The sequence below is a fragment of the Trichoplusia ni genome, chromosome 22 (genome assembly GCF_003590095.1).
Source record: "Trichoplusia ni isolate ovarian cell line Hi5 chromosome 22, tn1, whole genome shotgun sequence".
NCBI lineage: Eukaryota > Metazoa > Arthropoda > Insecta > Lepidoptera > Noctuidae > Trichoplusia > Trichoplusia ni.
The window spans coordinates 2,946,299-2,960,386 of NC_039499.1; the positions used below are offsets into that span (position 1 = coordinate 2,946,299).

Genomic DNA, 14,088 nt, shown 5'->3' on the forward strand with positions numbered 1-14,088 from the left:
ATTAGACAATGAATAGTACTTACTATACGGTAACATCAATCAATCAATTTAGCTTATCGAGATCAACTGCTGGACAAAGGCCACCTCCAAGATGTGCTTCAACATCCACACACTAACATAATATACCTAGGTATATACGTAGGTAAACTTGTAAAAGCCTTAAAGGTTTAGCATTTACAGAAGACATTTCAATAACATTTATGTATAAGGAGAAAGTGCTCCAGACAGAAGTAACAGGAAGGGCATGGCTGCCGGCCACAAATGTCAGCTCATCGTTCTCATAGCCGTGCGCCAGCGCATGCCGCAATCTCTTGAAAGTCGAATCAATTTGTTTTAGAAAGTAGATTGTTCTATAACTTCGCTTGCGAACGCTTTGCGAATTATTTTTATACTTGAATGGGAAATAGGTTTAGCTTTTGAGGTTTTGATTGGTTTTCCTTAGCCTCCAGCCATTTGTAACCATTCGTAATTGGGTCTGCGGTCTTTGACCCTATCTCTTGACCAGTTTGATTAAGGTCAGATTGTACAGTCTTATCTTTGTAATATCATCTTAGTCATCTAGCAGAAATGTACAATAATGGACTTGGCCTTGTATCCACATCTGCTCCTTTTTTATATGGGCCACATGTGATCTCAATTAACAGTATGGCATGGCATACTTTGGGCTTCACTGATACACATAACATAGCAAATTAGGATAACAAATCTGGGATACAACACTTGTTTTTCCTACTCAGACCATGTTAACGTAATTCACCACTACGTATGTCTGCATCTCGCGAAACTAAAACTTTGTCATGCGTGCATTGTTGGCAAGGGTAAGAATAAAAACAAATGAATATGCATGGAAAAGTCCGCGACCCTGAATATATTTGCTAACGTCGGCTTAACACTAAAGGCTTGTTGAAACGAAGTTTTGTGCCAGGTGTAATACATTACGGAGTCACGCCGCTCTGTTATCAAAACTTTTGTACCATCGCCGGCAATGTAAAGCAACTTGTGATATTAACACTTGAACACTAAGTTATAAAAGTCGAGTCGCATATTCAAAGTGATAGATCGTTGGAAATTTACGGTATGCAAGTATGCGCAATTGAGTGTACGTAACACATGACGAAATGTTAAGAGTTGGTCGCGACAACGCTCACGAAACGGCGTTGTGGTGACTCATGGTTTTATTGTCTACAGTTATGAGGCTGTAACCGATGTACGATATGGTGTTTGATAATAATGTAAATATTGTTTATTATGTAAACAGGGGTTTGGGTTTAGCTGATAAATGTTACTAAGACTTTTTCTCATATTTTTTTGTATGGTCCGGTTGAAAATTATTTATTGTGTTGGTGGTAAATGCATGAGTAATAATGTGATTAATCATATTAGGAGCATGGCATTTTTGCAACAAAATTTATAGCAATAGCGAATATTACAATGTTAATGTAAAGGATCTTATTTTTCTCTCGTGACATAAATTCTTGGGTCTTACTGAATGAAAGAACAAAGAAAGACCTTAAATAGCGTATTTATTTCACATACTGTCTCTTTACCATAAAACGCAATAACAATATTTTATACTAAACGAAAAAATATGTACATTAACGACGTCCAAAAGTAACGTTATCTTTCTTCGCCTCATACAAAAACAGTGCTATGAAATAGCGAAATTATTCAAATGGGATATTTGAATAAGTAGAACAAAGAACGCATTGAGCCGTGTAATACTTATCCTATAATCTTGCAAATGTCGGCTTATCGACGACATTATTACATATATTACTGTCGGTGAACAAATCGAAACTGGACGGTATTTCGTCTACATCTCTTGCGTGTGAAGTAACAGTTAGTTTGGCTAAATAATTGTTTGTTTACTCGTAGCCATGTGATACTATGTCGTCACTTAGGCTGGACTAGATCACAGTGTTGAAGTCACTATTCATTCTATCAACTAAGTTAATGAGAAAACTTTTCATTCAATATCGCGTGTTTACATCGTGTTTTGTTTACTTACATTTTCGGAAAAGTTCGGGTAACTTCGGATCTATTCGGATCGTATTACGATTTCTTGAGGTTTATCCAAGGAGATTCTGAATGATACATGCAGCAATTACGGATTATAACCGACATATAAAGTCATTAAACCTATGAACATGTATTTGTATTTTAATGACGATTAATTGAAGGCAATTGAGAGTTGTTAAATGTACTTGCATGAGTTGTATATACTTCGTTCACTTATATAAGAATAAATGAAAAGGGTAAAGATTCTCAAGTTACATTTTGGCTTTGATTTTAAACCTAAGTAGGTTAACAATGTTACTTTCGAATGTTTTTAGTACGATAACTTTGAGCGTTAAATAAGTTTTGGGTGTGTCGTTCGGGGCATCGGAAATCAATACGGAGGCATTGCGAAACTAGGGCCCTTCGTGCATGAGATGACGACGATGGCGACGATTTTATTCTATAAGGGTAGCCGCTAAGGAAACCCCTAAAGTCATGTTCAATCTATTTTTTTATACCAAAAAATTAAACTAAATTCTCATTCATCACATTCCTAACACACTTTCGCCTGAAATAAAAGAAATATTTACACTAAGTAGATAACATTCCAGAAGATAAAACTATTTAGAATGGAAATCTATGTGCAATATGACGTCTGTACACTTAATCTTTAACAACGCATTGTCCTTGAGAATTACACATTCATTCTACATTAGTATTCACGAGTCACCCTCTAACGCCATATATTTGAATATGCAGTTACTAGTTCTTAAGTGTATCTCTGTCATTATATGAACTCATATCTGTAAATAGATAGGTACAATCAGTGATAGTACCTAATGACTGAAGATTGAAGAAAGAATTGTCTGAGAAGTTAATGAAAATCTGACTTACAAACGAAAAGATTTTGGATTTTGACTATTTTTTTAAAGTCGGTGTATATTAAAGTATACATTAGAAAATAACTACCCCTTTTTTAAATAATTAATTCTTGTTCTTGTAACGCGAATTAAAGGTAAGATGAAGGGACTTGAATCGTCACCGTACATTGACATTGTTAAAGAAATTTGACTTTTAATTTTCAGATAAAATACAATTTTTTTTAGGGTCATTAAGAAAAATTAGTAGACCAGTTTTTAAGTCGGTAAATTTCTGATATCAGAATGAATTATAGTCGCAACATTTAATACTTTGCACATAGACTACCGTCACTGATTGTACCTATACGTACTTACTAACAAGATTTAACACAACACACATGCCTCCCACTAAGCGTTTGTAAACAACATTATAATTCCATTAGAAAGAACGGGTTTACTTTTATTTGAACACGTTATCCATTTTGAGATAATAGATAATACGATAAATAATAATGTTATTGTTTAGATATTTACATAAATATACATAATTTCCTTTTGGGCTAGAACTCCTAAACACGCATTATCACGTTAATTTTTATTACTCGTGAAGTATTTTTTTTACTTTTTCTGTCACTTCAAATGTACTTCAACTATCTACAATACCTAGTAATAAAAAAAAATACACGAAATATATTTTTAATTATAATGGCCAGTATTACCAAAACAATTGTATTTAATAAACTTTTTTTCTACATGTTCGAATTTTTTATCTACAAGTTCAAATTTAGAAGACATGTTCAACTTCACATCTTTTCCAATCTGGCTGGAGACATTTTTCAACGTTCTGATTATGAAATAATATGGCGGCCCTATCCCTAGCATCCTTGTTAGCACAAGTAGGCCACGTGGCGTGTGAATTGGAATTAACGTTCATTAAACGCATCGAGCGATGACAGTCACACTACATTATAGTATCTGTATCATATCGCTATGTGGGAGTTTAATTTTAAACTGACTTCTAAAGAGCAGGTCCTTTTAGATTTAATACATTATTGTAATACAAAGTGTTACTACATATTACGCGGTTTCGCTTGCTTAAATGTCGCTTACAGCTATAAGGATTTTACCTCTTTAAATTAGTCTGTCTTAATCCAATGTATAAGCTATCCCCAGACCAAATTTCTCCGAAATAGGTATAGCCGTTTGAGCGAGAAGAGGTAACAAACATACAAATACACTGACGTACTTTAGCTTTTATAATATTACTACGATATTCTTGCGTATTGTATGGAAAACCCATTACTAAACTTGATCTTTATGAGGCCCATTTATATCAGTTATTATTTCCTTAAATCGACTACTAACAGTTTACTTAGGAGCCAGAGCTAAGATAAATGGAGTGCCAACATGTCTATTTGGCGCCACTGTATTTATAGCTGTGTCAAAACTTGATACATTAACTGTTATTGATACAAGTAAAGGAAGCAATTTATTTGAATTATATAACAGATACGAGTAATGTCTAGTCTGAATATTATGTAGAGTTAGACTATAGCAAATAAATCATGTGTGAAATTGTAATACATATCCAAGCTATCTCTGGCTTATCTAACGTATTACATACACTAAGATATTAAAAAGAAAAAAGCTTGCTATACCAAAATGGCTCGTATGGTTAAGACAATAAGTCTCTCCAAAATAAATTGACCTATACAAAGGAAAGCGCCCTTACAAAATACTCTTCCGTACTACTTCGTCAATTGATTTTTGATCGGTGAGTCACGTGAGCAGGAAGTCAACCCCTTAATATAGCAACGCCTTTAAAGGATTCGATTTTTAACCTTTTCTTTGTGAGAGGTAAAAGGTCGGTACAGACCAGAGCGTTGAACCTTTGCTTTTGAGGTTAATAGTTGATTAAACTCACATACGTTCACATACTTACATACGTTTTCACGAACGAAATTCGAAGTCCATTTGTCTCTACTTACTAAATGACAGTGACAAAGACTGCATGTCACTTAAAGGTGACTCTTAACTAAAGTGTCGTTTGTAAATGTGTTGGTTAAAGTTTAGTATTTAATTTCAAACATATCTTATAATCAATTGTATTTAATAATTTTGACACAGGCCTAGTGGTTGTGGACAGGAGAGCGTTTGTGTGATCCACGAACTTTTGTCCTGAGTCTAGATGTCCTTGTGCCACGCGACACACACAAAAAAAACAGCCATTATTCCAAATCACCACCAAAATGTTTGTGCGACAGTTTCACAAATACTTGCTTTTAAATTGTAGTTTCTACAAAAAGCTAAATAATGATAACATTCTCTACATTCCAGAATCAAGTCGACGTTATTTTAATGAATACCTTGAATTCTATTTCTACTGATACAGAAACTGGTACTAAGAATTATGAATACTGAATAGGATCTATGTATTTACATAGTGTCCTTAGACTAACCGGTTGTCTCTACAATTATCGTTTGACAAACGTCAAATAATTACTGTCAGTTGGAATTAATTTGAAATAATGACCTTTGACGTAATAAGATAAAAGGTACATTTGTAAGTCTTATCAATGTTTTGACTTAATACATAACTTGAGATAAGATTTATTCATAGCTGTAACATTGTGTGGGTTAGAATATAAATTGTAAAATTACTGTATCAATGTTGAAATATTTTATTTCGTTATTATTTTCACTCTGGTATCAGTGTTCATGAAAATATTTATATTTCTAGATACCAATTTACTTTGATTTGAATGAGCATTTTCTTTGCTAGTGTCTCTATACAAAGTAAGTCTCAAAGTCCTTAAATATCATTGCTTTTATCTTCTCACTTAACTTTTTTAATATTTATTTATGATAGCTAACTTTCTTGTCTTCAAACCATTGTTTTTGCGGACGAAACATAAAATACACAGAATGACCTCTAACATGTAAAGATGGGTGGAAGGTCACTAAGCAGTTTTCAAGTCTATTTTTTACTTGAAACACTAATGACCTACAGATCCAAGCCTATCTAGTCTTGAAGGGTATTTACAAAGAGCTGGCAGCTACCCAAGAGTCAAGAACAAAACCTTGAAGGTCGATCGATCTGCACGATAGCCAATTGGCCACGATTATTATCTTTAGGCATTTTAAAACTCTAATACGAAACTATCGATATTATGTCTTGCACAACACTATGTACAGAGAAAACTTAATACAGCTGTTGCTATGAGTATAGCCATGTATGAGTGTAGACAATCAAATGATCATCAACGTAATTCAATTATCTATAAGACCATCCATCAGTAATGCTCATTGTCTATCGCCTCGTTCGAAAGAACTAGCAGCTGTGGAAAAGAGACGACGCTATATAAAATGTAGAGCAACGTCCCTCTTACACATTGGCAATAGTATTAATTTAAGAGTTGTCTGTAGGTCCCATGGTATTGTTAACCTGGTAACCTTTATGTAGATACAATAAGGTTGGTTTTAATAAGAGGCTACACGTAATAAGGGTTATTGTGTAATGAACATTGGACCGGTACTGTATACATTTACCTACTTAAACAATTGAAGTGTAATCTTCTAGGAAAGTGTGAATATGACGATATATGAAGTTTACGATATTATATGGGCTAGACTTTGAACACCATTTCTATAATTTACATATTTTCACGAAAACAGTAGATTAAAGAATTCGGCGTAAGAGATTGAGAAAGAGATTTTCGAAGAAAAATCCTTCTAGATATTTTTTTATCAGCTGTTGACTAAGTATGGGTAAAGCAAGATAGAGATTCAGCTGAAATTCTTCTTGAAGATTCTTTAAACTTGGCAATAATTTTCATAACGATTATCTTTCTATAAGTCAGAAAGTCTACTCGCACAAATACTGTATTAAATATATACCTAGATACAATATAACCGAGTCTTTAAATGCGTTACATAAGCCTGATTCACTTACTACAGACAAGGAGGTTCTAACTAAAGTATTGAAACCTAGTGGATATTGATTTCGTAATGATCTGTAAACGATATGCCCACCACAGATAGAGGTTATTGTACTCGTAAGTGTATCTGCGCCGGCGCAGGTTTGCTCTACACCGATAGCTTTGAGATTACCTGCACGCACTTGCAACTTTATTTAAATCTACATTATTTAAAGCAGAATTTATTTTCTATTTTTAGATTATGGTTTGAATGTTTGATAAATATACCTGTTAGAGAATAGATAAACAGTTATCGTTTTTATTTTAGTAATTTGTAGAGTCAATTTTTTGTAATTTTTAGACTAAACAAGATAAAATTAGGAACGCTCTTTGACCGTTTTTTGAGCTACACACACTATTAGAATCTAGATGTAAGCTAATAAAATAGAAAACACACTCAGCCTCTGATTTCGAAAAATCAACCTTAAGTTGTTTAGAAAATAAAGTTAAGAGTTCTAAGACGTGCGATTGTCAGACAATAATTATCCAATGACGATTTCCTTGTAAACGTTTATTGCTACAAACACTTCTGTTAATAAGAATCTGTAAGATGATTCCAGTGACAATGGTGATTGTGTTGTACTTGGTAATGAGTTCTGCGCCGGCGCCGACACCGGTAGCTTCTCGCGTCGTGATTGGCTGGACGACGCGACGGCGCTAAGATAAAGTAAAGCTTAGGACACACTGAATGATATACTGTGCTAGGCTTATATTGTAAACTTAGCTTTGAAAATATGATCTTTATACGAGATTATGATAAAATAAAAGTTTCTTTAAATAGACAGACAGCTGCAATAAGCTTGTATCGCAACATTCGCAACTATTTGTGTGTATTTTAACCATGTTTAAATTATGTATTATATAAGGTTTACATGAATTTACCATGCTTAAGTACCTAAGCTTACATACAGTACGATGTTACTTGGCGCATCGGAAAATGATAAAAAATTGTTAGTGAGATCAAAATATATAAGGTACTTGTGTGAAACAGAGAGAGAGCGATATTTCGTAGCTCTGACGTACCGACGTGCCAAGTAACACTGGACGAACTATACAACGATTTGCTTAATAAACTCTGGGTGTGGTCTATACCTTATACCTTGCCACTAGTTCGCACTAAAATTTTATGATTCGTAACGTCTAAACCCGGCCTATTATAAGTTACGCTAATATTCTAGACTCGGAAACCATATCGTGAGTAATCTTTATTGTTCACTGGATAAACTCACGCTACTGGGATTAATTACTGTTATAAACTATGTTAATTTATGCTAAAATATTAATAACACATCCGTTTTCACGTTGTAAATATTGTATGAATAAATAATGTTCGGTCTTAGCTTCGGTAATGCAGATTATGAGTTACCCAGAATAAATAATAATTTAAAGTAATTTTTTACCGATCCTCTTAATTCAAAATAAAACCAGATAAACAACTGAAGGTACTGCTTTACAGTCCATCATTAAAGCAATAAAAAATTAAATTCACTTCCTGAGTGATATCTTTTTTAAATTTAACTCGTACTGCGGCAAAATTATTCTTGAAACCGGTCGAGGCATCAGCACTGAGGTGCGCGGTTCAAGGGCAGTCCACAGAACATTGAAACGGAAATCTACAGTACAGTCTACCTGCAAATTATTAAAACAGAATCACGAAAAACTGCCTTATACACAAGCAATAAGGACGATGTTTTTCAATGCAAAAAACACACTTGCGTGGTTAACTGTATTTACATTAAAATCTATAATCATGCCTTCGATTCTTAAAAACTTGCAGTCGAGAATACAATTTAAGGATGTTCATTCTATTTTTAAAAACTACAAAAGAAACAATTGGCAATTTATTTTTAAATTGCTCAGTGGAAACTTCTTTTCGGTACCTATTGTTCTGACTGCACTGTGATTGTATAGAAAATTTTGCGAAGAGCTAAAGAAATAAAAATATTATGCCTCGAAAACAATACCAGAAAGAAGCCAGTGAGTTTATAATAATGTTCTAAAATATAAAATAATCTTCATTCTAATGGCATTCTTGAAATAACAAGGGTCGTCGGAAGTTTACTTTTAAATTGGTTGTAATTGTTTTGTGGCCGCTAAATAATAACATAGTTTCGAAACGAATAAATCAAATGTTGTTTTGCGAATGGTAACATGTGAACAAGACGAAACTGACATAGAAAGTTGTTCGCATAGAAAGTTCACTGATAAGCGTTGATTTTGTAGTTCTTATGAAAAAATAAATTAATAAATGTTAATTTAAAAAGGTTGCATGCAAAAATAAAGAAAAAGAAGCAACGTGTTCCAATTTTGAATTTAATTCTTACGTTGAAAATAAATATTAAATAGCTTGTTTATAGCTATGCTAGCTATGCTCGATGCATTGACTTAAATGATAATCGATACATTGCGAAGGTCCCATTTTTATTATAAGTGTTATAAAATAGCAACGTTTCTGTATCAAATAAGCCTCAAATACTATTACATTTTGCTAAACACGTACATAACAGCAACATAAACCGCAAGAAACATGAAACTTTGGGAATGTTAACGTAATATCCATTATTTAATATGCAGGTTCGGTTTTACATCGTTTGACTTGTATTATAACTAGAATAATAACATTTAAATGAATCATAATACATGATAATGTTTGAACAACATTTTAACTTAAAAGTACTGGCTTAATAAGTCGCAGCTGAAGACTGCAGATGCAAAAAAAAAAACAAAGTGAATTGGGACTTTGAACAATAAAAAAAGACAATTTATCTTTATAAAAGGGGTTTACGGATATAATATTGTGATATCGATTTTTAAAACCCTATATAGTTTTATAAGAGAGGGGAAACGGTTAACGCCCTCTTCGTGCGCTCGACAATGCAAAAGTTTGCCAAAACGGGGCACATGGCGTCCTGTACCGACGACTCCAGTTTTCAATGTCATTTCGTTAGCTTCCTAATGAGTGAGTCACACACGAGTTTTGACAGAAAACGAGGCCAACGCACTGGAATTTATTGTACAATAGACATTGCGAATGGTAGTGTGGTCACCGCGCTCTTACTTTTGTTTTTAATACTTTCTAAAGGGCGACTGTCAGACAAATATTCCGGATTTAAAATCTCGTACATTTGCTATTCCATCTTCAATTACGGCCGTTATTTTTTAATTTTAATTTTATTTTTCCTCGGGTTATTCTATCTTATATTCCGTTGATTGACTGTAATCTGACCTCGACTAACTATGAACTGTGTTATGACACACATTACATTTATACACATGTTATCCGCGTTATCGGTGTTACTAGCCTAATTTATTTGCTTTTATTAAGACTGACTGATAAGTACCCACAGGGACTTCTCGCGGGATATCTTTTGTTCTTAATCCTTATCAACCTTCGAAGATTAAGTAAATCCGTGTCCGTCTCTTACGTATCTACAAATAATTTTCTTTCTACGTAACTAATTCGATTTGATTTGCTAGTAACAGTTTTCGGTAAACATCTCCTCAATGCCTTTGGTATCCGCGAGGAAAATCAATAAATATTTCCTCTATGAACAGCTTTGTCGCGTCATTGCGACACGATCTTTGTCCTTGCAAGCAATTTTTCCTTCATAAAGGATGCAATTTTCATGACGCATGTGTCATACACGCGGCGCGTATCGATTGAACTCACCGTCCAGCATGCAGCGGCGGGACGCGACGTCATCCTCGTCGAACTCCTCCACCGCCACCTTCTCCTTCACCACTTCCATGATGATTCACGCACTAACACACACGACACTATTTACATCACGCGAACGCAAGAAACACAGTATTTATCACAGAACGAAGCCATGTTGCCTAAGTTACCGCGGAGGAGAGTTCACCAGCTGATCGCGAGGATGTGGCGACGCGTGGAGTCGCGCGGAAGCGCCTTATCTCGATAGCCGTAAGCAAATAACTGGTAGTAAACGACCGGTCGACCGCCGCACATCGGCCGTTCAATGTCAGTATCGAATGGACAATCAATTATGCGACACTGTCGCGTAAAGAGGAGTCGTGTGTCGCAAGTCGGCTGCCCCGTTGTCTGGTGTAGGGCCGCACATGCGTGGCGCGGGGTGGCGGCAGGGCGCATGCGTGCGCCGGGAGATATCGTGACGGTATCGACAAGCTATGGCGGCGGCGCGGCGGCGGGACGCCATGCCCGCGACTGACCGGCGCGCAGCGCTCCCTCTCGAATAGAATTTAATTAAACAATTTACTTGCAGCTTCGATGCGAACTCATTCAAGGCCTTCAACTTATTCTCTAAGCTATTTTGCTATTAAGCTATTTTCAATCAAACAGATATTAATAGAACTGCGTATTAACTGACTTCATCTAAACGATACATACGAATTAATTATGTAGCTACCACTGGAATAATTATGAACAGCGGTATATCTGTGGCAGTTATCTATTTCGCCATCATAATATCACCTAACCTGTTTATTAAACGGTTGGTGCTAAATGACTGATGCAGTCAGTTAATACTTACGACATCTACCCTAGTGACCGATGTAGCTACAAGCGTGTATGTAGAATACAAGCGTTCAATACGGGCCAGTAGTGTCGACACCACACTGTTTATAAACGACCTGTAAATGACCTTATTTCAATACAAAACCAGGTCAAAACAAGATTTTATATGTTCAGTAGTATGAATTATGGATATCGTATGTAGAGGATTAAATATTTTTTTTATTAAAAAAGGACAGACCTTTATATAAATAGCCTTCACATCAATTTTGAGAATTAACACAAACAAATCAGATATTGTGATGATACTACTTGATGGCAAAAATAAAGCGCCGTAACAAAATAATATATCAACGTAGCGATCGACTACATTGCTATCGCAAAATGCTAAGGCGCTGAAATTATTTTGAGATATTCTTTATAGTCAGGCGCTCCAGAATACTTATCAAATAGCCGAATAAGTTTAACAGTGATGTTAAATATGTGAATTTCACATGATTAAAATATTTTTTTACTTTTTGCCTCAAAACCGATGCAGACTTGACAATGTTTAAACATATTATTTAGCGCCGGCAAGAATTTAATAAGTACGGCAAAATCTTAAATTCAAAAGGCTAAGGAATCGTAAGGTTAGCCATTAATTCCAAGGAGGCACTTGACACATGACTAATGACATTGCAAACAGGTTGAACGATTAAAAAAACAATAATTCTCAATGGAAACGTTAGAAATGACATCATTTTTGGGTTTGGTCAAAGTTCATCGTTCTATCCGGTTGACAAGTCAGCGTGATGTTGACAATGATGTAAGGCCTTATAATAAGTGATACTTAAGTTTCTAAGCATGCGCACTGCGCCTAGTTCTCATTTAAATATATAGAATAGACTATCATCGCTACCTTATAACAGCGTGCACTTTGATAGTGTTTCTATAGAACTTCCTTTACAGAAATACAGATATAAATAAAAATATGCTAAATAAAATGTTACATCAACCTATTTTTCTTACACTAAGTAAAACAATTCTGTCTTTATTTTTGTATAACTTATTCATGACTGCGTATATTCTGTCATTTTAGTTCTACATCCTATGGCGCCTCCAGCTCGTCAGACATCATAAAACCGCAGCCTCCTATTCAATATGATGAATGATGTCTTTTGCAGTGTTTGGGCGGATTGCCAACATTTTACTACAAAAGCTTAGCCATGTGGATGGTATAAATTATTCATTTTCAAGCTTTATGTTTGATGGAATACAAGTTACGGTTAATTACGTAATATTGCAATAAAGTTTTTGCAGAGTACTAAATACATGGTAAAAATGTTGATATCCTAAATAAAAAAAAACTGTTTTGAAGCAGAATAAATTATCTATTAATTTATTTTGCTTCAAAACAGTATAATTTATGTGTATCGGCAAAACTCTATCGGTCTTTCAAATCTCTTGGCGTTTCGATACATTACTTCGTAGTCTTTCAAGAACTTAATTCCTAAAACATTATTTAATACCAAACATTTAGCAGAGAGCTCAAATACTTGTATCAAAGTGCACTCCCAATTTATTAACAAAGGTATTGTGATCGTTCCCTTTGAGAGGCGACAATCAACTAACAATTGAAAATCGATCGGCAATTTCGAAAAATTCTATAAAAAGCCGATCCAATTTATATGTATTCTTTGTCCAACGAGCGATCGATGCACTCCTATCAACTACCGAGGTCCAGTGACCAACGACGCGATTGATTGAAAACGATTGACCACATGAAGATTCTTTATATTGTGATTTGATATAATTTATATTGAGTAGCTTTATGTATAAGTACCAGTTCAATATGACTGTGTTGTTTGTTAATTACTTGATAGTGTTTTGTTAATAGAGTATTTATACTGAGTATATCTTGATATAGCGGTACCTATTCAGCTAGTAGAGGTTAGTTATCACTTTGTTGTAAACCTCCTTATAAATGGCTCGGCAGAACAGCTGTGCTACGCAAGCTATCCTGATCCATTCCTTGATTGAACTTAACACATATATTTTTTCAGCGGCAAAATGCATAGAATAAAATGTATAGCAGATATTCCTTTATAAAAATGTTTTTTTAATTTTAAAAATACATTCCATTTAAATTCACTTTCGTTACAGATTTTAAAAATGCTCCCCTAATAGCTTAAGCTGTGATCAAAAAGCTGTTTAATTTTATGGACCGTAAACAACCCAAAGCCTCAAGCTACAAAAAAAAATGGACTACACAATATCTGCATGCGCACGATTACACTCACTTAAGATGATTCATAAAACCTCCATCCTTCCAGCAATCGATCAAACAGTTGCGTAATCAATCCGATGGCACACGACGATAAAATTAATATGACTAAAGAGTGCAGAACTATTCAGTGCCGCCTACAACAAAGGCATTCACAACAACAATGGTTACATTATTTCACTGCGACCAGCGAAAGCACTTGCGTAATACCGTGTAAACGGCGATTAAGATAATTAATGGTTAAACCTAATGACTTACATCACAGTGCCTCCTTTGATCCAATGATAAGGCTGGTTAGTCGCTCTCATTAATATCGGCAATTAATGCCTTTCAACGACCAGCGTGTGGTCAGAATCTGATGAATGGATTTTTGGTATTTTGGTGAAGTTATTTAAGTTCTTTATATTAAGTAGAGCTTTTTTTGTATCCCTAGGAAGATCTTTGTACAAATAGCTACATGAAAAATTTTCAATTTTCAATATTGGCTTCGTAGTGACT

General features: G+C 34.6%; 1 protein-coding gene across 2 annotated transcripts in view; it reads right to left on the bottom strand.

The window, feature by feature from the left end:
• LOC113504502 (cerebellar degeneration-related protein 2-like) overlaps window positions 1-14,088 on the bottom strand; it is a 91,159-nt gene that overhangs the window by 16,739 nt on the left and 60,332 nt on the right. The window contains exon 1 of one of the 2 annotated variants that reach the window (XM_026886833.1): window positions 10,506-10,988. The exons of the other annotated variant lie outside the window; for it this stretch is intronic. Within the exon in view, the coding sequence (XP_026742634.1) occupies window positions 10,506-10,584 (79 nt within the window). The 5' untranslated portion in view covers window positions 10,585-10,988. Of the gene's footprint in view, window positions 1-10,505; window positions 10,989-14,088 lie in introns of those variants that run through there. 2 annotated transcript variants of the gene reach the window in all.